We start from the raw sequence: 24,700 nt of genomic DNA on the forward strand, positions 1-24,700 counted from the left end.
CTCGATTAGACACTATAGACAGGCTCAGGGTGTATAGCGTCGATTTCCAAATGGGTGTTGGTTGGTTGGGGGGTGGGGGTTAAGCATGCAGAGATAATTGACAAGCAAAAAAAAAAAATCTCCGAATGAAAAGGCAACCGCTAATAGTTCAAACTGAAAAAAGAGACCTCATCGTTGTTTGAATATAAATACCGGTAACATGGGATGCTTGAACCTACATTTAAACGTTAAACAACAACAAAGAGGAGGGGAGGGGGCACACAGCTGTACTAAATTAACACATAATAAAATGGAGTAGGGGGCATGGAAAAAATCTAAATTATACTTAAATAAAAAAATTGAAATAATGGATTAAATGCATAAAAAAAATAGTAGTCTCTGAAAATAATATGAAATTGTTCTGATAAAAGCCAGTTTAAAATGAACTTGCAACTTTTTTAGGAATTGAATACAACTAAATAGATGTGGACTTTTTCCAAGAGCATTATACTCAGAGTTGAAGAAAATAAGAATTAAATCAACAGTGACTTTTTGCTTAAAAATATGTATGAAACAGAACAACAGTAGATTAAATACTGATGACCGTGAAAAATGTAAGGAATCGTTTTTTTAATTGACTCGAGAATTCGTGTATGTAGTAATTTAGCCATGTTTAGCATTGAAATCTTGAACGTCAAGTTTCAACTCTGATATCTCGACACCCCAGATATCTCGACATTTTGTGAAAGTTCCGTTGAATTGTACATGACTTTGAAGAAAAAATATGTTTTTAATCTTTCCTGTGGTAACAGGCAAAAATACCAGTCATGTTCTGTAATTTCAAGATTCCACTAAGCCTATGAAGAGAGACGAGTAGAGTGGTAGAGTTTCAAACATTAAATTACCTGCTTGCCTTATACAAAAAATTATAAACATGTGTTGGATGTATTATTTAACGATGTTCGCTCCTGAGCTTTTGAGCAGATTTATATCTTAACCTATATTTCAAAAATTCTGCATAAAGTTTCAATTCTTACAATAATTTTGGATTCTACAATGCCAATTAAACTATATTCAGTTAAAACTCCATGATTAGATTCCATACCAAAAGCATTAAGTGAGGAACTATATTTTGTGGCGAAAGGTTTTTTTTTAGAAGAAAATGATCATTTTTTCTCTCTCGAAGTATTTAAAGTATGTTAAGTTTAGATTCCTATTTTTACGTGCAGTCTGCACACAGAGTTATTTTGTGCAGTGAACTGTTTTATACTGGTCTTAAATTATGTATTAAATAAACTATCATGAATTCTATCATCATATTTTATAAATATAACGAATATATTGTGAAAATCAAGAAAAAAATATCCCTATTTTAAGCTTAAAATTAGCACTATTTTAGTAATATCTAAAAATTAACATCACAGACCCCCACTTTTTGTTTTCTTTTCTGAATATATAAGATACTTTTAACCATTCTTCTTAAATTCAGTAAAATGTCATTACTTTCAAATGATATTTTTGCTTGTTAAATTTTTAATGCCAGAAAAATGAATTTTTTTGAGTGCAAAAAGGTCAAATAATTGAACATGCAGAGTAATTTGAAAAAAGTTTCGTTGTTACAAATTTTAATGTGTCTATTCAAGATGAAATAAGACTGTGTTTGTTCCCATAATTTATTTGAATAAAAAATATTGGAGGAAAAACTTTAACAATTGATTTATGTGTAAGACGTATTTACAGTGCAAAAAGGTCAAACTAAATGCTCTGTAGCGCCAAAAGAAGCGCATTGACCCCCATTTTTTGTTTTGATTTTTAATTAAGCTATGTCTATAAATTCTAAAAATATACTTGATAAAAAATTCTCATTACTTTGGATGGCAGGATCCAACCTCCTTAATTATTGCTTGAGACATAATTATATATGCATCGAAGTATGAAAAGCTTTAAGATGTCAGATAAGCTGATGTCACGGAGGAAGAGGACTGCGTGAAAATATATTCAAGTCTTGCAAAATATTCAGTTTCAATTTCAGATTTCATCAAAATTGTAATACAGCTTTATTTCACTTTGCTCAGAAAAGTCCAGCTGCGTTAAATATGCATATAAAGAAAAAAGAGCCAAGAGCAGTACAACCATCTATTTGATCAAACTCTACTAAAAAAAAATTAATTTTAGAACTTTCCTTATCCGAGTTGGAAACCAGACAATAAAATCTCTCGCGAGATTTTTTTAATTCCAGAAAGTTCAATATTTCAGATCAAGCGCAATGCTACAAGAAATTCTATTTTTCCTAGGATTGAAATTTCGAACTTTAGTAAGCTTATAAACATGACACGTGACTGATGGCTATATTTCTATGTCCAGCAGGTGATAGTAAGTATCTGGCAATATGATCGCGAATTTCCAATTAATTCCGACATTAAGACCGCGGAACATTAACTGTCAAGGTTTGGAAATATGCAGCTTACGTCATTTTCATCTATTGGAGTCAAAACATTTGAGCGGGTATTTATAATAATTTGACACGGGTGTCTGAGAATACATGGATTAAAATGCTAGTTCGAAATTCATTTTAAATTCACCTCAGCTACTCCTCTACGGTAGTCATTTCCATCTGTTACAGTTAAAATATTTGATGATCGTCTGAAGACAATAAATGTCAATTTCAGAATAGTTTGACACTTATATATATTAAATCAGAGATTTCTGTCCAATGTTTTTGTTTAAAGAAATAATAAGAGGAAAAACAATTGTTTCCAGGGGGGGGGGGGGGGGTAGTTCTTAGAAATAAGCAGAAAGTTTTTGAGTTTGGACAGCCCATATCAGTGTCGTCTCGATAATCAAATATTTTAATCGAACATGTAAGCTGTATATTTCCAGTCTTGCCAGTTAATGTCGCACAGTCTTAGAAATCTATTTTAAAGAAACCAATTTCCTTTGTGTTTAATTTGAGATTACAGTTTCGGCACTTTTAAGAAATGATGTACGATTGTCGTGTCCAAGTGATAAGTGTCGGAAGCACAGGTTAAAAAAAGAAGACAGCTTTTGATATAACCGGATTTACTTGGGAAAAACTGGAAAAAAATGACTAATAGTTTCAATTTTCATGTATGAAATATACTTTCACAAAACAATCTTTTGACATCATTATGTGCCTCTTTTTTTATGTTTGTATTCCATACTTTAATTGGAAGAAATTGGTTTTGTATGAACAACATGGCCGTAGGAACCCACATTAATTTTGCCGATATTATAGTGCCCCAACTGAAAATGTATGACTTTTTATGAACGGAACAAACTTAACTAAAAAAAAACAAAACAAAACAAACAAACAAACAGTTACCGTATTTTACACATCATGCATCTGAATCAATTTCCCGTTAGAATTCATCGGTGATACAGAAAATACTTGGAGTACTTCTCTTTTAAACAAAGTTAAAGGGGGGAAAGTAACACGCTTGTGGATGTGGGTGGGTTGTGGAGTGAATGCATGCTTTTAACTGAAAGTATTTTTAGCTCACCTGAGCCGAAGGCTCAAGTGAGCTTTTCTGATCACATTTTGTCCGTCGTCCGTCCGCCCGTCTGTCCGTCCGTCCATCCGTCTGTCTGTCCGTCTGTCTGTCCGTCCGTCTGTAAACTTTTCACATTTTTGACTTCTTCTCAAGAACCACTGGGCCAATTTTGACCAAACTTGGTACAAAGCATCCTTGGGTGAAGGGGAATTTAAATTGTTAAAATGAAGGGCCAAGTCCCCTCACAAGGGGAGATAATCAAGAGAAGACAAAAATAGGGTGGGGTCATTAAAAAATCTTCTTCTCAAGAACCACAGGGCCAGTAAAGCTGAAACTTATATGGAAGCATCCTGGGGTAGTGTAGATTCTAAATTGTTCAAATCATGACCCCCGGGGGTAGGGCGGGGCCACAATGTGGAATCTATGTTTTACATAGAAATATATAGGAAAAATCTTTAAAAATCTTCTTCTCGAGAACCACTGGGCCAGAAAAGCTGAAACTTATGTGGAAGCATCCTGGGGTAGTGTAGATTCTAAATTGTTCAAATCATGACCCCCGGGGGTAGGGCGGGGCCACAATAGGGAATCCAAGTTTTACATTGAAATATATAGGAAAAATCTTTAAAAATCTTCTTCTCAAGAACCACTGGGCCAGAAAAGCTGAAACTTATGTGGAAGCATCCTGGGGTAGTGTAGATTCTAAATTATTCAAATCATGACCCCCGGGGGTAGGGCGGGGCCACAATAGGGAATCCAAGTTTTACATTGAAATATATAGGAAAAATCTTTAAAAATCTTCTTCTCAAGAACCACTGGGCCAGAAAAGCTGAAACTTATGTGGAAGCATCCTGGGGTAGTGTAGGTTATAAATTGTTCAAATCATGACCCCCGGGGGTAGGGCGGGGCCACAATAGGGAATCCAAGTTTTACATTGAAATATATAGGAAAAATCTTTAAAAATCTTCTTCTCAAGAACCACTGGGCCAGAAAAGCTGAAACTTATGTGGAAGAATCCTGGGGTAGTGTAGATTCTAAATTGTTCAAATCATGACCCCCGGGGGTAGGGCGGGGCCACAATAGGGAATCCAAGTTTTACATTGAAATATATAGGAAAAATCTTTAAAAATCTTCTTCTCAAGAACCACTGGGCCAGAAAAGCTGAAACTTATGTGGAAGCATCCTGGGGTAGTGTAGATTCTAAATTGTTCAAATCATGACCCCCGGGGGTAGGGCGGGGTCACAATAGGAAATACAAGTTTTACATCGAAATATATAGGAAAAATCTTTAAAAAACTTCTTCTCAAGAACCACTGGGCCAGAAAAGCTGAAACTTATGTGGAAGCATCCTGGGGTAGTGTAGATTCTAAATTGTTCAAATCATGACCCCTGGGGGTAGGGCGGGGCCACAATAGGGAATCCAAGTTTTACATTGAAATATATAGGAAAAATCTTTAAAAATCTTCTTCTCAAGAACCACTGGGCCAGAAAAGCTGAAACTTATGTGGAAGCATCCTGGGGTAGTGTAGATTCTAAATTGTTCAAATCATGACCCCCGGGGGTAGGGCGGGGCCACAATAGGAAATACAAGTTTTACATTGAAATATATAGGAAAAATCTTTAAAAATCTTCTTCTCAAGAACCACTGGGCCAGAAAAGCTGAAACTTATGTGGAAGCATCCTGGGGTAGTGTAGATTCTAAATTGTTCAAATCATGACCCCCGGGGGTAGGGCGGGGCCACAATAGGAAATACAAGTTTTACATCGAAATATATAGGAAAAATCTTTAAAAATCTTCTTCTCAAGAACCACTGGGCCAGAAAAGCTGAAACTTATGTGGAAGCATCCTCAAGTAGTGTACACTCTAAATTGTTCAAATCATGACCCAGGGGATAGGGCGGGGCCACAATAGGGAATCCAAGTTTTACATTGAAATATATAGGAAAAATCTTTAAAAATCTTCTCAAGAACCACTGGACCAGAAAAACTGAAACTTATGTGGAAGCATCCTGGGGTAGTGTAGATTCTAAATTGTTCAAATCATGGCCCCTGGGGGGAGGGTGGGGCCACAATAGGTATTACAAGGGGTCTGGTAATGAACAGCATGGCCAAAGTTACTCAGGTGAGCGATGTGGCCCATGGGCCCCTTGTTTTATATCGAGATCGATTTGTTTTTTTGCAAGGGGATGGCCCTCTTTACGCACTGTCCCCTTGTTTGGATTGGATTTCTTTTTTTCTCTATAGGGCATCTGCGATTTTGGGGGGGGGGGGGGGGGGAGGGGTGTAATGATTCAAGTGCTTTATATCCATTTTTAATTGAGCTAGATTATTGAATATATAAAGAATAATTTGTGTGAAATTGTAATATTTTTACTGAATATAAACCATTCCCAGATCCTAAACATCTAGATCCCCCTCCTCCTTAATTAATGGATCTGCTTCTATAGAAATATGAACTACGGCGTCTTTTCTTAGTTAGGAATAATTACTTACTAGTAGCTTAGAAAAAGAAATCAAATATTTAATCAAGTTTTTATGTGTCAAAACGATTAGGATTATTAAATAATTTTAAGAATGTTTGTAAACTGAAATTGCTGAACGCGACATCAGTACATTTACTGTGAGTAACGTCAACATTGTTCTGAAGTGCCTTTCTAAAATGCTTATAAAATACTGAAAAAGCATATATTTTTAAAAGTTATATATATATTTGCATTCAAAAAGGACCAGGCTATTTAAGGGCCCCTTTTCTCGTGATGGCAGTCATACATTTAGTAGAAATATTACTTGAAAAAGATTAAACGTTTCTTTTGTTATATTTAAAGAATTTCCATAACTGGCTTAAACATTAGTTGAGTATGACTGTGATAAATCAGGAAAGAATAGGCCAAGAAGAAGTACCATTCTGAAAATATGACGTCATCAATTTGATGCATTTCTTTATTTTAATAGTGTCCACAGCCGTCACCCACCTTAATTTTCGGATATGTTGCATAAAATTCTTTGAAAAATCACATATCTCAAAATCTTTGTGGGGGGATGCCTGTAGACAATATTATCTGAAAGAAAATTCCATTGAAAATTGATGTCTTCTGCAACTTTTAAAGAAAACACAGGAAATTGCACAAGTTTATGACGTCACAATTAGCACTTAGAAAGTCATGTGAGAAAAATGATTTGTTTGATCTTCCAGCGTGGAATTTCAATGATTCAGGAAGCATGGGTTTTAATTTTTTACATCACTTTCATTTTTAAGAAAAACACAGGCAAGATTTGTATTGAAACCATACCTTGTTCTTTGTAGTTACAAATATCTGTTGTAGTTGACGGAGATGGTGGCTGCCCTTAAAGAATTTGTGACAGAGAGACAGAGGGATGCTAACCGAGTTCTGACACCTGGAATACAGGTAAGCTGTTCTGACACCTGTAATACAGGTAAGAAGTTCTAATGCTTGTAGTACTGGAAAGGTGCTAGTAATATTTTCACTATAGAAATTATGGAAATCATAGCAAAACTCTTGAATGTCTTTCCCCATATGGAAAATTGTAAAGTAAATACTCTCAGCTATGGTTTCACAGCCTACAACATTGGGCTATGAAAAGGAAAACCAAAGAAAGGTCAGAAATAGAAAATTCAATCTTTTCTAGTTGGATATGAAATTTACTGTACATGTACATAAATTGGTGTATTCAAAATTTAGCGCAATCCCTGGGTATGGAGATGTTAGTGTGATCATGAATTAGCGCTACACATTCTGTGCCGTGTATTGTATTTATAAATGATTTCTTAGCAGTATTCATGAATTAGCGCATCGGTGTCGACACAAAAGCGGCTAAAATATGAATATATATATATATATTTATAGATTTATATATGCATATGTGATCAAAATAATGCATTTATACATGTGAAAAAAAATCTTGTTCCAGGAGAACATGACTCCAACCTACAATGCTTGTGCTGCAGAGAGTGGAACAGGAACCTATCAGAGGATGAAGGATGGCATGGCAGCTGGTATCGACAAAGCAAGGTTTTATATGTTTGATGATGCCTCTCGTAACCTGCTGCAGGAATTGGAACAAATCAAGGTAGGTTGATTCTTAAACCTAGCTTTGATTAGATTTCTTCTGTACAGATGCTGACTGTATTAATTTTGCTTGAATGTCTTCACTGTGTTTTGAATATGAGGAGAATGGTCAAATGCATGTAGTTACTGTATAGCTCTAAATCAGAATGTTCTCCTTGATCTAGTCAGTTCTACTCCAACTTAAATGTAATTCTGATAAATCTAGTTACCTTTGAAACAGATCATGTTTATTTTTAGAGGGTTTGAAAAAGTAACTTGTAAGTACAAATAAAAGTAAATGATACATAATCAAATGTCATGGCAGTAAACAGGATACTTGTGTATTTATGAATGAATTAAAACATCTGATTCAGGTTGAGGTGACAGAAATCGTACAGGGAGTGTGCCGTGGTCTTTGTTGTACTGTACAGGTGGCCTTTGAGCCCCTTTGGGAGGCCCCGGGGAACAATCTGGAACTCAGAGACACACTTATACCAAGTAAGAAAACAAAGAGCATCTGACATTCCAGTACATTTGATATCTTTAACTGCAGGAAATGATTAAATTTTGCTTTGTCACTCAAAGAACACACAGTTCTAGTATATAATTTTGTTGTAGGTGTAACAGAGGTTTCACTCCAGGTGTGTAAGATAATGGAGGAAGCAGGAGTAGAGGTACCTGTAACTAATCCAGGATCACTTCCTGTCACACCCACCAATGGGGCTTCTGTCCAATCAGCAGCATCACTTCCTGTCACACCCACCAATGGGGCTTCTGTCCAATCAGCAGCATCACTTCCTGTCACACCCACCAATGCGGCTTCTGTCCAATCAGCAGCAGCATTTCCTGTCACACCCACCAGTGGGGCTTCTGTCCAATCAGCAGCATCATTTCCTGTCACACCCACCAACGGGGCTTCTGTCCAATCAGCAGTGACAAATGCAGAAGGATATCAGGTTTGTTACCCAGTAATGTTCAAAGGAAAAAACAAAGTTTTTACAGACCAGTTTCAACTTAATTATGTGAAAGGTTCCTTTTTTTACTGCAACAAAAAGCTTATTAGCAATACACTAGATTTAAATGTATCCAATCTGTCAATATTCAGATACAAAATAAATGTAATAAACAACCAGCAGAGTGGTCGTATTTACCTTAAAAACAGTAAATATCTTCTGAAGTTTTACTTGATTTTTATTTTTTCAAATTTAAAATTTCATAATCAGTAGTATATGTATATGAATACTGGCCATTAGAATGCATTCTTGGTCAACTGTTTTTGAGTTTGAGCTTTGTAGTTTACAAATCTTTCCAAATGGAAAAAAGCATTTGACTTGTTTGACAAAAAACAAAATTGATGTAGTGTTCTTTAAAACATGTATGTGGTTCTGTTTTTTTTTGTTTTAGGGTATACAGAGAACAGATGGTAACTCATTAGAATTGCTGTTGAGTTTTGTTCTTGAGGAACTTCTAGCCGGATCTTCAGATTCTGAACTTCTCACCTCAATCAAAACAGAACCATCATACAATGTTTCCAAAATCAAGAGAGAAAGGACAGGTAATAACAGTAATTCAGTAAAGACAAGATAGAATCCTTCAGTGATTACTAACAGACAGATGGACAGGATCAGAGAAGGTAGAATCCTTTATAGTGATTACTAACAGACAGATGAACAGGATCAGAGAAAGTAGAATCCTTTATAGTAATTACCAACAGACAGATGGACAGGATCAGAGAAAGTAGAATCCTTCAGTGATTACTAACAGACAGATGGACAGGATTAGACAAGATAGAATCCTTTATAGTGATTACTGACAGACAGATGGACAGGATCAGACAAGGTAGAATCCTTTATAGTGATTACTAACAGACAGATGGACAGGATCAGAGAAAGTAGAATCCTTCAGTGATTACTAACAGACAGATGGACAGGATTAGACAAGATAGAATCCTTTATAGTGATTACCAACAGACAGATGGACAGGATTAGACAAGGAAGAATCCTTTATAGTGATTACTAACAGATAGATGGACAGGATCAGACAAGGTAGAACCCTTTATAGTAATTATTAACTGGCTTTCATACTTCATGTGTAAGACTTTCCCTTGGCTATAAATATTTTTTACCTTGAGCATAGAGTTTCACATACTTTTGAAATATTTTAACCTTGAACATAATTTCTGAATGATTGGTGCTAGGGATTTGATACTTCACATGTGTAATATGGCCAGAGCATGTTGTGTGTGTCATTTCTGTCTTCCTTCTTTCTGTCTTTCCTTCTGTTACACTTTGGGTTTACCTCAGTTTCAAAGAAACTATTCAAGATGACCTTGACTTTTCCTTTGACCTTGACCTCACTTTTCTCAAATTTGTGTTTAGCTCAGTTTCAAAGAAATTATTCTAGATATTTTATGTAAGCTTGTGCACTGATACATTAATTGGTGAGAATTTATCAACTGTGTCCAGTTTATTTTTACCTTGACCTTACCATTGACCTTTGACTTTACCACACTAATACATATTTTTATGTTACATTTACTAATGAACCATGGTCAGGCCTTCATTTCCTATGGATGTATTTCTTGTTCAGATAATGAATTTAAAAAAAAGATGCAAATTGCCCTGCTGTGTGACAATAAACCATCACTTAATAATAGAATTTTATTGGTTGTGTTTTCAGTCTCTACTCAGTATGCAACTCCAGTCAGATTTTCCTCCATAAAATCAGAACCTTCATCTGGTATTCAAGTTTGTTGTTTTTGTGGACACCCAGGGACTAATCCCAGTGAATGTGATAAGTGCCATGTCCCCAGACGATCCCCTCAAGGCCATCTATTCAAGAGTTGTAAAGTTTGCAAACAGATGGGAGAGAATGCCCAAATATGTGAAATCTGTAAGAGATGCCGTCAATGTTTGAATATCATCACATCTCTAAACCAGCAATGTGAACACTGCCAAGGTAACAGTCTTTTTTGCTCACATGAGCTTTTCTGATCAAATTTTATCTGTTGTTGTCATTATACCCCCCGCAAACGAAGTTTAGGGGGGTATATTGGAATCAGCTTGTCCGTCTGTCTGTCCGTCTGTCTGTAGACGAGATTTTGTCCGCACCATTTCCTGGAAACTGTTGCAAGGATTTGTCTGAAAATTTGTACACTTATTATTCGCCATATGAAGGTGTGCCCCTGGTATTTTCATCATGATTGGATAATTTTTTTGCATTTTACAGGTGTTTTTTTTTTTTCATTTTTATTATGTGGTTTTGTCCGGATCTGTTCCCAGAGACTATTGCATAGATTTGTATGAAAATTTGTACACTTATTATTTACCATATGAAGATGTGCACCTGGTATTTTCAACATTATTTGATAATTTTTCTGCATTTTACAGTTTGTTTTTTTTTTCATTTTTATTGACTTAGTCATTTCGGGTTCATGTCTAAGGTTTGAGACATAGAATCTAGAACATCTGTACAAAAATGTGAACTACAGCTTAAATCAACTCATTAGAACTAAAAAAAAAATCACAAAATATTAAAAACAGTTTTTACATTACACAGCAGATATAGTAAAATCATTTGTCCCTTGGGAGTAATGAGTGGACATGCATCCAGTTAAAGATTAATTAATGAGTTCAGTGTGGGAAGCTGTTAGGGCATCTCTGATCAAGCAGGTCTTATCTATATCTCCTGGGAATTGGGCACAAAGAAATAAAGATCTCTGTTGTCTAAGTCTCTTAATTGTAATTTATGTCTGTCAAATACATAGTTACTGGTACCAGCCTTTTATTTTTAAAATGAGTTTGATATAAAGGTATTAAGATCAATTTGATTTTGTATAATTAATTATGATAATTTTTTTTTCAACAATCAATTTGCAGAGTGTCATGTCTCACAAAGATGACAGATAGTTGCAAACTATTTTTTCAATGTAATAAAAAACACTGTAATTATAAGTATTGATGTTTTATTAGGCTGCACCTTACTTTCATTCATTAAAAAAATATAATGAGTAATTAAATTTTCACTCTAAATGTTTAAGCAAATTGTGAACACCTCTCACATCTAGAGAACATTAGTGATTTGGTACCTTCGCTGAAAAACCCAGCGGGGGGTATTTGTCCCTTTTGGACAGTTCTAGTTGTTGTTGTTGTCGTCCTGTTAAACTTTTTACAATTCCGTCGTCTTCTTTAGAACCACTGGGCATGTTTCAACCAAACTTGGCATAGAGTATTCTTGGCTAAAAGGGTTTCAAGTTTGTTTTTTTTTTAAAATGAAGGGCCACTCTTTACCTAGGGGAGATAATTAACAAATAGTAAAAAATTAGGTTGGGTTATTTAAAAAAAACTTTTCAAGAACCACTGTGCCAGAAAAAATGAAACTTATATGGGAGCATCCTCAGGTAGTGTAGTATTTAACCCTTGATATTTTGAATCCTCGGATATCTTGAAGTTTTTAGGTCACCTGAGTCACTCAGGTGACCTATTGCTATCCGTTTTTGTCCGTCGTCGTGCGATGTGCGTTAACATTTGAACATTTTTAGCTTCTTCTCTGAAACCGCTCAACCAATTTCAACTAAATTTGGCATATAGCATCTATGGGTGAAGGGGAACAAAAATTGTGAATTTCATGGTCCCTGCCCCCCCTGGGGCCTGAGGGGTGGGGCTAAAACCACCAAAATTAATGCAATCTTTAAAAATCTTCTTCTTTACTCCTGGACATCAAGCAGTCAAACTGTTGGCATCATTGTGATAAGCATTGAGTCCTCTACCAAAATTGTGAAATTCATGGCCCCAGGGTCAGGGGTTCTGGTGCTAGGGCAGGGCTATATAGATCATATAGTGAAAGTGCATTATTTCTTTGGAAATCTTCTTCTCTGCTCCTGGGTATTAAATAAACTAACTAAGTATATAGTAATGATGAGTAAGAGTACCTCTACCAAAATTGTGAAATTCATGGCCCCAGGGGCAGGGGTTCTGGTGTTAGGGTGGGGCTCTATTGATTATATAGTGAAAATGCATTAATTCATTGAAAATCTTCTTCTCTGCTCCTGGGTATTAAATAAACTAACTAAGTATATAGTTATAATGAGTAAGAGTGCCTCTTTCAAAATTGTGAAATTCATGGCCCCTGGGTCAGGGGTTCTGGTGTTAGGGTGGGGCTCTATTGATTATATAGTGAAAGTGCATTAATCCTTTGAAAATCTTCTTCTCTGCTCCTGGGTATTAAATTCAGTAACTAAGTACATAGTTATGATGAGCAAGAGTGCCTCTTTCAAAATTGTGAATTTCATGGCCCCTGGGTCAGGGGTTCTGGTGTTAGGGTGGGGCTCTATTGATTATATAATGAAAGTGCATTAATCCTTTGAAAATCTTCTTCTCTACTCCTGGGTATTATTGAAACATATTAAATACATAGTTATGATAATCAAGGATGCCTCTTCCAAAATTGTGAATTTTATGACCCCAGGTTTAAGGGTTCTGGTGAGGGGGGGGGGGGGGGGGGGCTTCTATTGATTATAAAGTGAAAAAGCAAAATTTCTTTGAAAATATTCTTTTCTTCTTCTGGTTAAAAAAGCAAAGAAGCTAAGTGTATAGTTATGATGAGCAAGTGTGCTTCTTCCAGAGTAGTGAATTTCATGACCCCTGGGTCAGATGTGCTGGTGTGAGGGTGGGGCTCTTGATAATTTAGTGAAAATGCATTAATTCTATTAAATAATCCTGTTTGCTCCTTAGTGTTAAGCAGATAAACAAAGTGATGATGAGCAAACATATGGTCCCAGGGTCAGAAGCTCTGGTGTTTTGGGGGTGGGGGGTTGGGGGGGGCTCTATTGATAATATAGTGAATCTGTAGTAAAAATGCATTATTTATTTAAAAATTTTCTCTGCACCTGGGCATATCTGAGCCAAACAGAGTAAAAGTTTTTATAAGGAAGGGAATTTTTACCAGATTTTTGAACATCTGGACCATTTGGTCAAGTGTTCTGGTCCTGGCCAGGGCTCTATTAGTTTGTATTCTACTGAGAGGAGTTATTCCCCTTTGCCATTTACTTTTGATAATTTATCACTGTAAATAATGTACTTGAAAGGTAAGTAGAATAAGAGAATTTTGCAAAAACTTTTATTGTATAATACAAAAAGTACTTTCATAGTTTTAATGATCAGATAGACTTGTAAGTAGTAGATAAATAAAAATGAGACAAAAATAACTTGTCTTATTAAATATTCATCAAAGACCAAGAGATGCCAATGTAAGAGATTTCAACAAAGGATTAAAATAGTACAGAAGCATTGATGATTTGTTAATATACTGTATAGTGATAGTGATAAATGGGGAACAGATTAGAACCTAATTTATGAACTGTTAATGAATATTAAGACCAATTATTTTGTTGATCATGATCACCCTATTTTTCTTGCTTTTGGGCAACAAAGCTTCACCTTTCAGTTCATTTTATACTTTATGCATCCTTGAAATTGTTTTATCATACTCAGGTGACCGTTAAGGCCCTTGGGCCTCTTGTTTCTTGATCCCATCGAGTTGGAGATAACAAGGTTTTACTCTGTATCAGAAAAATCTTTTAAAAATCATCTTCTCATGAACAGCAAAGCCATGATTAGTCATATTTATAGGGGAGCATGCTTGAGGTAGTATAGACTCCAATTTTTTCCAAATCATGACCCCCAGGGGTTGGATTGGACCACAATGGGGGATCAAAGTTTTACATTGTAATACGAGGGGTGATCAAAAAGTTCACAAACTAATTGAATTACTTCCTTAAAAGAAATAAAATGAGGTTTCAATGTTCATTATTTTTTAAAGCAGTCCTCTCCGATTTTAATGCACATCTGCCATTGTTCAGCCCATGCATGAATCACATGATCCAGGCGGTCAGGTGACATGCTCCGTAGCGGTCTGTTCACACAAGCTAAAAGATTTTTCCAAGTCTTACATTTCTTACCATGCAAAATATTTTTAGCTCACCTAAGCCGAAGGCTCAAGTGAGCTTTTCTGATCACATTTTGTCTGTAGTCCGTCTGTCTGTCTGTCTGTCCGTCCGTCCGTCTGTAAACTTTTCACATTTTCGACTTCTTCTCAAGAACCACTGAGCCAATTTCAACCAAACTTGCCACAAAGTATCCTTGGGTGAAGGGGATTCAAATTTGTTCAAATGAAGGGCCACGCCCTATTTCAAGGGGAGATAATAAAGAATTAGTGAAAAATTAATAGCATCTTATAAAAATCTTCTACTGAAGAACCACAAAGCCAGGGAAGATGAAACTTATGTGGAAGCATCCTCAGGTAGTGTAGATTGAAGTTTGTTCAAATCATGATCCCCGGGGGTAGGGCGGGGGCCACAGTGGAGGATCAAAGTTTTATGTAGCAATATATAGGAAAAACCTTTAAAGATATTCTTCTCAAGAACAGTAAAGCCATGATGAGTCATATTTATATGGAAGCATCCTCAGGTAGTGTAGATTCAAGTTTGTTCAAATCATGACCCCCGGGGGTAGGGCGGGGCCACAATGGAGGATCAAAGTTTTACATAGAAATATATAGGAAAAATCTTTAAAAATTTTCTTCTCAATAACAGCAAAGCCCTAATTGGTCATATTTATATGAAAGCATCCTCAGGTAGTGTAGATTCAAGTTTGACCAAATCATGACCCCTGGGGGTAGGGCGGGGTCACAATGGAGGATCAAAGTTTTACATAGAAATATATAGGAAAAATCTTTAAAAATCTTCTTCTCAATAACAGCAAAGCCCTAATTGGTCATATTTATATGAAAGCATCCTCAGGTAGTGTAGATTCAAGTTTGACCAAATCATGACCCCTGGGGGTAGGGCGGGGTCACAATGGAGGATCAAAGTTTTACATAGAAATATATAGGAAAAATCTTTAAAAATCTTCTTCTCAATAACAGCAAAGCCCTAATTGGTCATATTTATATGAAAGCATCCTCAGGTAGTGTAGATTCAAGTTTGTTCAAATCCTGACCCCCCTGGGGTAGGGCGGAGCCACAATGGAGGATCAAAGTTTTACATAGAAATATATATGAAAAATCTTTAAAAATCTTCTTCTCAAGAACAACAAAGCCCTGATTGATTATATTTATGTGTAAGTATCCTCAGGTAGTGTAGATTCAAGTTTGTTCAAATCATGACCCCCTGGGGTAGGGTGGGGCCACAATGGAGGATAAAAGTCTGAAATAGAAATATATAGGAAGATATCTTCTGAGGAAGAACTGCAAAGCCATGATTAGTCATTTTGATATGGAAGCATCCTCAGGTAGTGTAGATTCAAGTTTGTAAAAATGATGACCCCAGGGGATAGGGATGGGCCATAATGGGGGATCGAATATTTTACATAAGAACATATAGGAAAATTTCTTCTCAAGAACTGAAAATCATGTTTAGTCATTTTGATATGGAAGCATCCTCAGGTAGTGTAAATTCAATTTTGTTCAAATAATGACCCCCGAGGGTAGGGTGGGGCCCAATAGGGGGATTGAAAGTTTTACATAAGAACATATAGAAAAAAAATTCTTCTCAAGAACAGAAAAGCTATGTTTAGTCATATTGATATGGAAGCATCCTCAGGTAGTGTAGATTCAAGTTTGTTCAAATGATGACCCCTGGGATAGGGAGGAGCCACAATGGGGGATCAAATTTTTACAAAGGAATATATGGGAAATTTTTTTAAAAATCATCTCAAGCACAGCAAAGCCATTTGTTATATTGACATGGAAGCATCATCAGGTAGTTTAAAATTCAAGCCCCCCCCCCCCCCCCCCCTTTGAACTGATTTGTGCTTTTGCCTTGCCAATGTGCTCAGGTGAGCGATGTGGCCCATGGGCCTCTTGTTTATAACAAGAACAGCCCATTTGTCAGAAATGGCCAAATCTCGGCAATAGGATGGGTGGATAAGGATATCCCTCCCCAGAATTAGCATGGTGACCATCACAACCCGAGTCCTCTGTCTCATGCGTCATTTTTTCTAATGCAGATAAAGTATGGGCACCTTCTTATTTTCATATCTCATATGTTTAAAGTCTATCATTGATATCCTAAAATCGATGATAGACATCAAATCAATACTAATAGTAAATAATAGTAGATAAGAGTAAACGATATTTTAGGGATTTGATAATTATATTATTGTTAAGATATTCAACTATTTTTCTGTTCTTATCTTGGCGATCTTTCATAATAAATTGCTCAACTAAGGACACATCTTTTCCCTGGCTTGCTTTTGCTGGGCAACAGAACAAACATCATTTTCAACAATCTCCCTGCCTTCACTAAAACAATCAATCCAATTAATGATTGAACTTCTGGTAAGTCTTTTGTCTTCATAAACCTTGTACAAATTATCATATTCTACTGCAAAGGAATTTCCAAGATATGTTAAACTTTACATCCGTTCATTGCTTGAGTATGACTGAGTCAACCATTTTTTGTCACAAGTCACCTACATATTGACATCATTTTTCACATTATGATGTCACAAATATGGAGCAAAACATTATATAACATCTGCTATATATGGAACATGTGTATGACTATACATGTATGTGTGCCAAATTTCAATCTGATCTGAATTGTGCTTTTGTTAGAATAGAGATAGTTCGCAAACTTTTTGATCACCCCTCATATAAAAAAATATTCACAAATCTTCTCAAGAACAGCAAATCCATGATTAGTCATATTGATAAGGAGGAATCCTCAGGTAGTGTAGATTCAAGTTTGTTCAGATCATGACCCTTAGTTGTAGGTTGGGGGCCACAATTGGTGATCAAAGTTTTATATAGGAATAGAAAAAAATCTGCTGATGAAGATTAACTGAGATGAGTGTTGTGGCCCATGGGCCTCTTGTTTGTTTTTGGAGTATATACATGTAAATAAAGAAAACCTCAAGGTTCTGGAACCAAGGGTTCACAATGTATCTGAGACTAGCAATACAGCTTTGTTTATCAAACAAGAAAGAACAAAAAAAAAAATAAAATGCAACAACAAGTATATTTTATGCACAAATGCACTAAGGGGCTTTTGGGACAATTAACATTTAGTGCAAAGTAATTGTCTTGTACAAAAATTTATGTGTTCAGTATCTTTCAGTTACATAGGATATATGTTTGGTGACATGTACAAACATAGATGATGCTCTAGGGAGCCAAAAGGTTGATCATTATTAATGCTTAAGATTTTGTATTGTTTCAGCTCCAAGATCAAGGATTGTAGGATCTACAGGCAGTGTTTCTATGAATCAACAAAATGTTGTGTCTCAAACCATCACCTCTGCAAGTGTCAGCTCAGTTCCACAGAATCCGTCCACACGTACAGCAGATCAAAGCGGTGCCAGAGTCAGTGATGGATCAGCTTTTAGAGTAATGTTCTCCACACTTCCACCAAATGTTGTTCAGCAGACTACCTTCCCAGCCAGTTCATCTTGCCAAATTCCGTCTTCCACACTTCCACCCAATGTTTGTCAAACCTCCAGTAAAACTCGCAACCCATCAACATATACCAATAGTGGTAAAGGTCAACCACACCATGAAATGTTTAATACATTAAAGAGACTAGCTGATAAAGTGGGTTCACCCAAGCATCAGCTATCTGCTTCCCAGCCTGTACGACAGGGCAGAAACACAGCCACTCATTCCCAGGGACCAACTATGTCACAGATAAGAAGTCTTACTCCACAGTCTAGTAATCAGATCCTGTATGACAGACGAAGTAGTACGCCTTATAGCAGACTGAGTAGTAGCCAGCCATCTGATCAGAAAGATAGGAAGCGTACCATGAAACCACCCTCCAGAGTGCCAAAAAATTGTAAGTAATTGGTAATCATGACTTATTAAGAAAGTCAGCTATATGTACATGTATCTATCTTTATTTTAAAGAAAGAATAACAACAATATCTGAGTAAAATTTGAAGTGACTAAAATGAAGCATGAGGATTATTCATAGTAATCTTTAACAATTTTAACTCAATGTGATAAAATGCAATTATATTTTTTGTCATAGTGATAATTTGTAAAAGTGGTGTTTTGAAAAGAAAAGTTTCCTGACATTGATTCCATGTATTTTTATTTGGTTCAGTAGGATTTAAGGACATGAGGAACAATCCATGATTCAGTAGGATTTAAGGACATGAGGAACAATCCATGATTCAGTAGGATTTAAGGACATGAGGAACAATCCATAATTCAGTTGGATTTAAGGAGAACAATCCCTAAGAAGAGAGTTGTACAGCTGTAGGAGATTGTTGTAACCACAAAATGGTGGATGCCACTGAAATACTGTGGAATCATTAGATTTTATGGTGGCCTAATATTTGTGGAATGACATCCACAAATTAATATCCTCAGAGAGTTATTACATTCTCGTTTCAGAGTTATCTTTCCTTCTGTATTTATGATTGAATACACAAAATTATGTCTCCATGATCTGGTAAAATCAAGCAATCTATGAAAATTAACCCCCATGAATTTTAATGACTCCACAGTAGTATAGGTTATAGTGCTACATGCAGTGCTTTTATACCAACACTTTTTTAAACTTTTTTTTCAATCATGGTCAAAAAATGTTTAAGCTCTCCTACATGTACTTACTGTTGAACTGTTTTGCTGAATAAATTTGCATAATCTGATGGTTTTATATTGTAAATGACATGTAAATTTTGATGTTTTTAACCTTTTGAATGTGTTGTAATTAACTTTTTTGTTTAATTCAGAAAATCAACTATTAGAGATCTTTAAATTAAATATTGGAAGGTTGTTGCTATTTTGACATTTTTTTGTATGTTTTTTTTTTTTTTTACTTTTTAATTCCACTTTTAGTAAATGGCACCTGAATGTTAAAAAGTTTTATATTTTTATTGAGTGTGCTAACAACTCAATTGTCAAAGATCACACTAGGTTCATAGTAGTTACATATTGAGTCTTAATTAACTGTGGAGAAACTAATTAATATATTCAGGTCACTTGTTTGCTATCTGTTTTTTATACTTTGTTGTGCATTGTCCATAAACTTTTCAAAATATCCAACTCTGAAACATCTGATTCAATCTTGATAAAATATGGTTTAAAGCATTTATGGATGGAGAAATGAAAATGTTAAATTTTGTGGTCCAAGTCTCCTTTCCTTTAGGCAAGAGGGAGGACCAAAATATTCAAATTTAATGCAGTGTTAAAGATATTTTGTTAAACAGGCACCCTGTTTGCTCTCTTCTAAAGTTTGAAAGTCTGGACCCCTGGGAGAAAAGTTCAGGTCCCAGGCTGGAACTTGGCATTCTTCTTATACACAGGTGACAATCCTGGCAAATAGGCATCTTGTTTATCAGAAATGTTGAAAAGGTAGTCCTGCATGTAGTAAGGCATTTGAATAGAAATGCAATGAAGTATTGAATCTTTAGCAAAAAACAATCTTGTTTCTTTGAAGGTGACCATTGTGTCAGTCATGTTGATTGTGCTAATTCTTTAGTAGTGAAATGTACATAAAGTAGTTAGTACATAATATCCAAAGTACAGCAGTTAGAACCTGGTTATTATTCATTCATCAAAGTCAAAGCTCAAATGAGTGTTTCAAATTGAAGTTTGTCTGTCATTTATTAACTTTTCAAATGTTTTATTCTTAACAATGAGGCTGATTTTAAAAAAATTAAAATATTTCACGCAGCTGCCTTCAGGGAAGGGAGTTAAGATTGTTCAAATTAAAAACCAAAATTGCTTTCATGGGTTAATAAAGACTTGTCGAATTGGATGTGCCCATTTCAAAGATATTGGCAAAATTTGTGTGAAAGTATTTTATAATATGTAAATTCAAGTTTGCTCTGGATCGAGTGTGTGGTTAAAATGGTGGTGGTGGGTTAAACTTTTACAGTTATTCATATAGTAAAAAAAACTTTACAAATCAGAGCCACCATTAGTCAAACAAATAGGCAAGCATGTCTATATTTGTCTAGATTTAATAATAATCGATTGTGACCTTTTGTGTGTGTGTGTGTGTGTGTGTGCGTTTGTAAACACCTTCAACTCAGCTCAGGTACTTATTGACACATCAATCAACTCACTACAGTTTTCCAAGTCACTACAGTAATCACTGTAGTGAGTTGCCGTTTTACGAAAAATGGGTAGTTCTCGATTATTTATGCCCAAAAAATCGAGAAAAAAAGTTGGTGTCATTTGACGGTTTACACCCGTATTTTCACACACCGACTTATGATCAAAAAATGGCCCTTACACACTTTACTCGGTTTTGATTCTAGCGCATGCGCAATGCAGACTAATACTATGGCCGACTTCCGGTATGTAATGATCTCGATTTTTCTACAAAGCAACAAATGATCTCATCAGGTAAGTTAATTTTCTGTTGATTTTACCGTGAATTAAAGCGTTAATTACAAAACATCACATCGTTTCCATATACAAAGATATTAATCAATCACTCGATAAACATAGAGTATTTAGATTTCGTTGTTTATATGCCCTTGAAAAATTTATGTTCAAATCCCTTAGTTATATTCCACAAAATAAAACTTTAAGGTTAAAGAATTATTTAAATATATTTCCATATAACTTTAAATCCACTACATGGCCCAATCCATTTGTTAAGCATAATTTGCAGTCGTCATCGAGTCTAAGTTCGAATTTTCTCGAATTATTCATAATGTTGACATGTTTCTATTTCATGCACTCGTATCAATTAATTATGTTCAACTTATATAAAAAATTATACTTCATGTAATATATCAAACGTATCTGGTTCTTTGTTCTAGTTATGAACTGAACTGGAATTATCTCTATCCTTTATAGTCACACATATTGCCATCAACACATCTTCAGTTCAGAAGTTAAATAAATTATTTTATGAAGTTAGAAATTATTTATCTTATTTATCTTTGTCCAAGACATGCACTTCATTTGTAATTTATTCTTTATTTAAAAAAACTGCTTCAAATATGTATGATTACAAAAGTATTTAAGAGTACGTTCTCACTATATAAGAATCACACTTTTCGATTTTAAATGTTTCTTGACTGATTTTACAGAATTTCAAATGAACAAATTCATTTAAATATTTTCTAATACAATGTCCCTGATGTATGTCACAATGGAACACCTGCACATGTATTGTATAAAAAGAATTTAGAAAGATTAGATATCTTTATAATGGAGGTACGTGTATGATAAACTGTTTTGATCGGAAGGGGAAATGCATTTTTAAAATACTACGGCTAATGTAGACAAGATCAGAGTTCTCTTTCATCCAAAAATAAAGTATGCTCAGTTCTTCTTGTATGTGTCCTTAAAGCTGGTAAACTAATCAAAATATGAAAATCTGCAAGTTTTTGTACATGTATTCAGATTGGAAACTTTAATCATTAGTTGCTTACCTGTCCGTGTAAGAGAAATAATTACAGTCTCTAGACTTGATGAGGTGTGATTATGGTAATTGTAAAATGTGGTTTCCAAGACTTTACCTTATTTATTCATTAGAGTTAGTGATTCATGTTCACTTAGTCTATTGTTTCCTCAGAAGGAGATGATCCAGGAATTCTTCCGGGGGGGGGGGGGGGGGGTCCATGCCCCCCCCCCCCCCAAAATCCAACTGAGAAATTTACCCAAAACTTAAAAAATAAATAGATAAATTTTAAAAAACGCAAACTTGTCCATCCCCCCCCCCCCCCCCCCGAGAAAAACTACAATTTGAAAACTCAAAAAAAAATAATAATAATAATAAATAAATAAAAAATAAAAAAAATAAAAATAAAAAAAATATGAGTGGACTGGACTGGATCGGTGCATGAATTGCTAAACATTGTCCATCGTATATATAAAGAACTGCATAAATTTTACACTTAGTCTAATCAGGGACTATATATAGAAATATCTATTTGAACATTGTTAATGCCTCCCCCCTACCCCCCTCTCCATTTACCATGTTTATTTCTAGTAAAAAAAATTGTCTGATTAACCTATTCTACTCAAATTTACTCAAGTAATAAACTTTTTTTTTTTCTGTGTAAAATTTCATTCCGAGTCATCACCGGAACGAATTACTACTTAATCGTAACTGTTGTGGCGTGATGCTTGATTGTGAACCTAATAACATAGAAATACTTATTGGATTATACCTTCGATGTCATTCTGTGATTTATTTTAGTATGTAAATACCCCTCATGGTAAGTATAGAGTAAGAAACGTTATATAAAGGTGTAAATGACAAGTTCAAAATGTTTACATGATAAACAAATCAGAGGTCATTCGAGTCACGTATAAAATTATTAAGTCATGCATGTGATATCAGTCAAGTGCAGATATTTCACAAAGGTTTGGTTGTGCATATATTTTAAACCTTTCACTGTGGTGTTTGTGAGCGTGATACGTGATACAGCTGTGATACCAACACGTACTAAAAGAAGATAGGCTAAGTGAGACTCTTGTAAATTCACATACACACACAAAAGATGTAAAGGTTGCTCCACACCTCTTCAAATTAAGGCTTTGCCACACTACAGCATGTACAAAGCTTAAAAAACTTGCATCGACGTACAGAAAGATTAACATACTCGCTGGCATATGCTGAAGGCTGTGCACCATAATCATGATAATTGCACTGAAGTAAAAAAAATTTAAAATGGTCATTAAATCAACCATATTAGCACCAAAGTGTGCATTCAATTTTCCCTTGGCTCTGTTCATTGGAAAGATTTCGACATTATATCTTTTAAAGGAAAGGTTTGTTTTGTTTGTATGTTGTTTAACGTCCCTCTCGAGAATTTTTCACTCATATGGAGACGCCACCACTTGCCGGTGGAGAGCTTCGAATTTTGTCCTATACTCGGCATTTATGGCCATTGAGCAGTGAGGGATCTTTTTTGTGCCAGCACCTACTGCGACATGGGATCTCGGTTTATACGGTCTCATCCGAAGGACCAGTCTCCACGTCCCACAGTGGGATTCGAACCCGCGACGTAAGAATCAACTCCTTACTCCGCGACTCTAGAGCAGACACTCTAACCACTGTGCCACACGGGCGACTTTAAAGGAAAGGAATTGTATAGTTTGATATGTGCACACTCTAGATTTGGGAAATGTAAATGCTCTACTTTTATTGTTTTAATTACTTTCATTTTCAGATGTTTATTTTTTGCGAATGTGTGCATTTGGCCGGAAAACAATCTGACATTCCACCTTGAGATGTTATTTGAGAGTTGTTCCATCCTTAAATGTAAAGCAAGGATTTAAAACAGTGTGAGAAAAGGTTAACATTGTCGCCTATGGGAAATGTATTGGTGGACTGTATACCCCATATATATTGAGTACGTCTATTGGTAAGCATGCTAAGAGAAATTCTACTTGTTAAAAAAATTGTACTTTCAGGCTGAGTTGAAGTTTGTAATTTAATAATATTATCATTTCCAATTGTTGAAATCTATGAAATACACAACTTTTATTTTGCTTAATGTGCATATTTTAAAACAAATCGAGTCGCAATATAGTGTCCTTCCAAAATTTTGAGGTGAAATAGACATAGTGTATATAGACACAGTTAAGGCACGGAACCATATATGAAATTTAGAAAAGATGTACGGGCTCCACAGACCCAAGATATGGACAAAGAATCTGAGGTTGAAAGCAAGGTGTTCTTGTGCACAGAAACCAATGTGTAGGCAAGGAATACTTGTCCCAAGAAGACAGTTTCTAACTTACAAAATTTGAATGAGGCAGATTTGGTTCAAACTATATACATGTATTTTTAATCTCACGGCTTTTTACATAGCATGATCATAACTTCCTTTGTGCAAATCAGATTAGAAGGATTCATGATCCTGAGCTAATATAGCTTGTGTCTTTCTTAATTTATAAAAGATACATAACTAATATACATGTATATCACTTTGAATTGTACCTAGGTCAACTTGAATGATTTTGTCACTTTTGAACTAAAAGTCTAAGTAAGTAAGTCTAATATAGAAGCCATTTGAAATCTTTATCCTTGGATGTTTCAATGCAAGCTGACAGACATTGAAATAGTCTTTGTTGATCAATGATGATTTAACCTAAGTTAACAATCTCATTTCATTTTGTGTCATCACATGATAAAGAAAGTTATGATTTTATTAAATTCAAATTGAACAA

General features: G+C 35.2%; 1 protein-coding gene across 1 annotated transcript in view; it reads left to right on the forward strand.

Moving 5' to 3' along the window:
• Nucleotides 1-19,400, forward strand: part of LOC133197070 (uncharacterized) — a 62,303-nt gene extending 42,903 nt beyond the window's left edge. The window contains exons 24-31 of the mRNA XM_061332910.1: nucleotides 6,812-6,895; nucleotides 7,419-7,577; nucleotides 7,930-8,053; nucleotides 8,174-8,511; nucleotides 8,960-9,110; nucleotides 10,235-10,513; nucleotides 17,775-18,386; nucleotides 18,657-19,400. Of these exons, the coding sequence (XP_061188894.1) occupies nucleotides 6,812-6,895; nucleotides 7,419-7,577; nucleotides 7,930-8,053; nucleotides 8,174-8,511; nucleotides 8,960-9,110; nucleotides 10,235-10,513; nucleotides 17,775-18,386; nucleotides 18,657-18,688 (1,779 nt within the window). The 3' untranslated portion in view covers nucleotides 18,689-19,400. The remainder of the gene's footprint in view (nucleotides 1-6,811; nucleotides 6,896-7,418; nucleotides 7,578-7,929; nucleotides 8,054-8,173; nucleotides 8,512-8,959; nucleotides 9,111-10,234; nucleotides 10,514-17,774; nucleotides 18,387-18,656) is intronic.
• Nucleotides 19,401-24,700: the final 5,300 nt, after the last annotated feature.

This window comes from Saccostrea echinata, unplaced genomic scaffold (genome assembly GCF_033153115.1).
Source record: "Saccostrea echinata isolate AGI-Se365-2 ecotype Australia unplaced genomic scaffold, CSIRO_AGI_Sech_v1 ptg000030l, whole genome shotgun sequence".
In the NCBI taxonomy this organism is placed as follows: domain Eukaryota; kingdom Metazoa; phylum Mollusca; class Bivalvia; order Ostreida; family Ostreidae; genus Saccostrea; species Saccostrea echinata.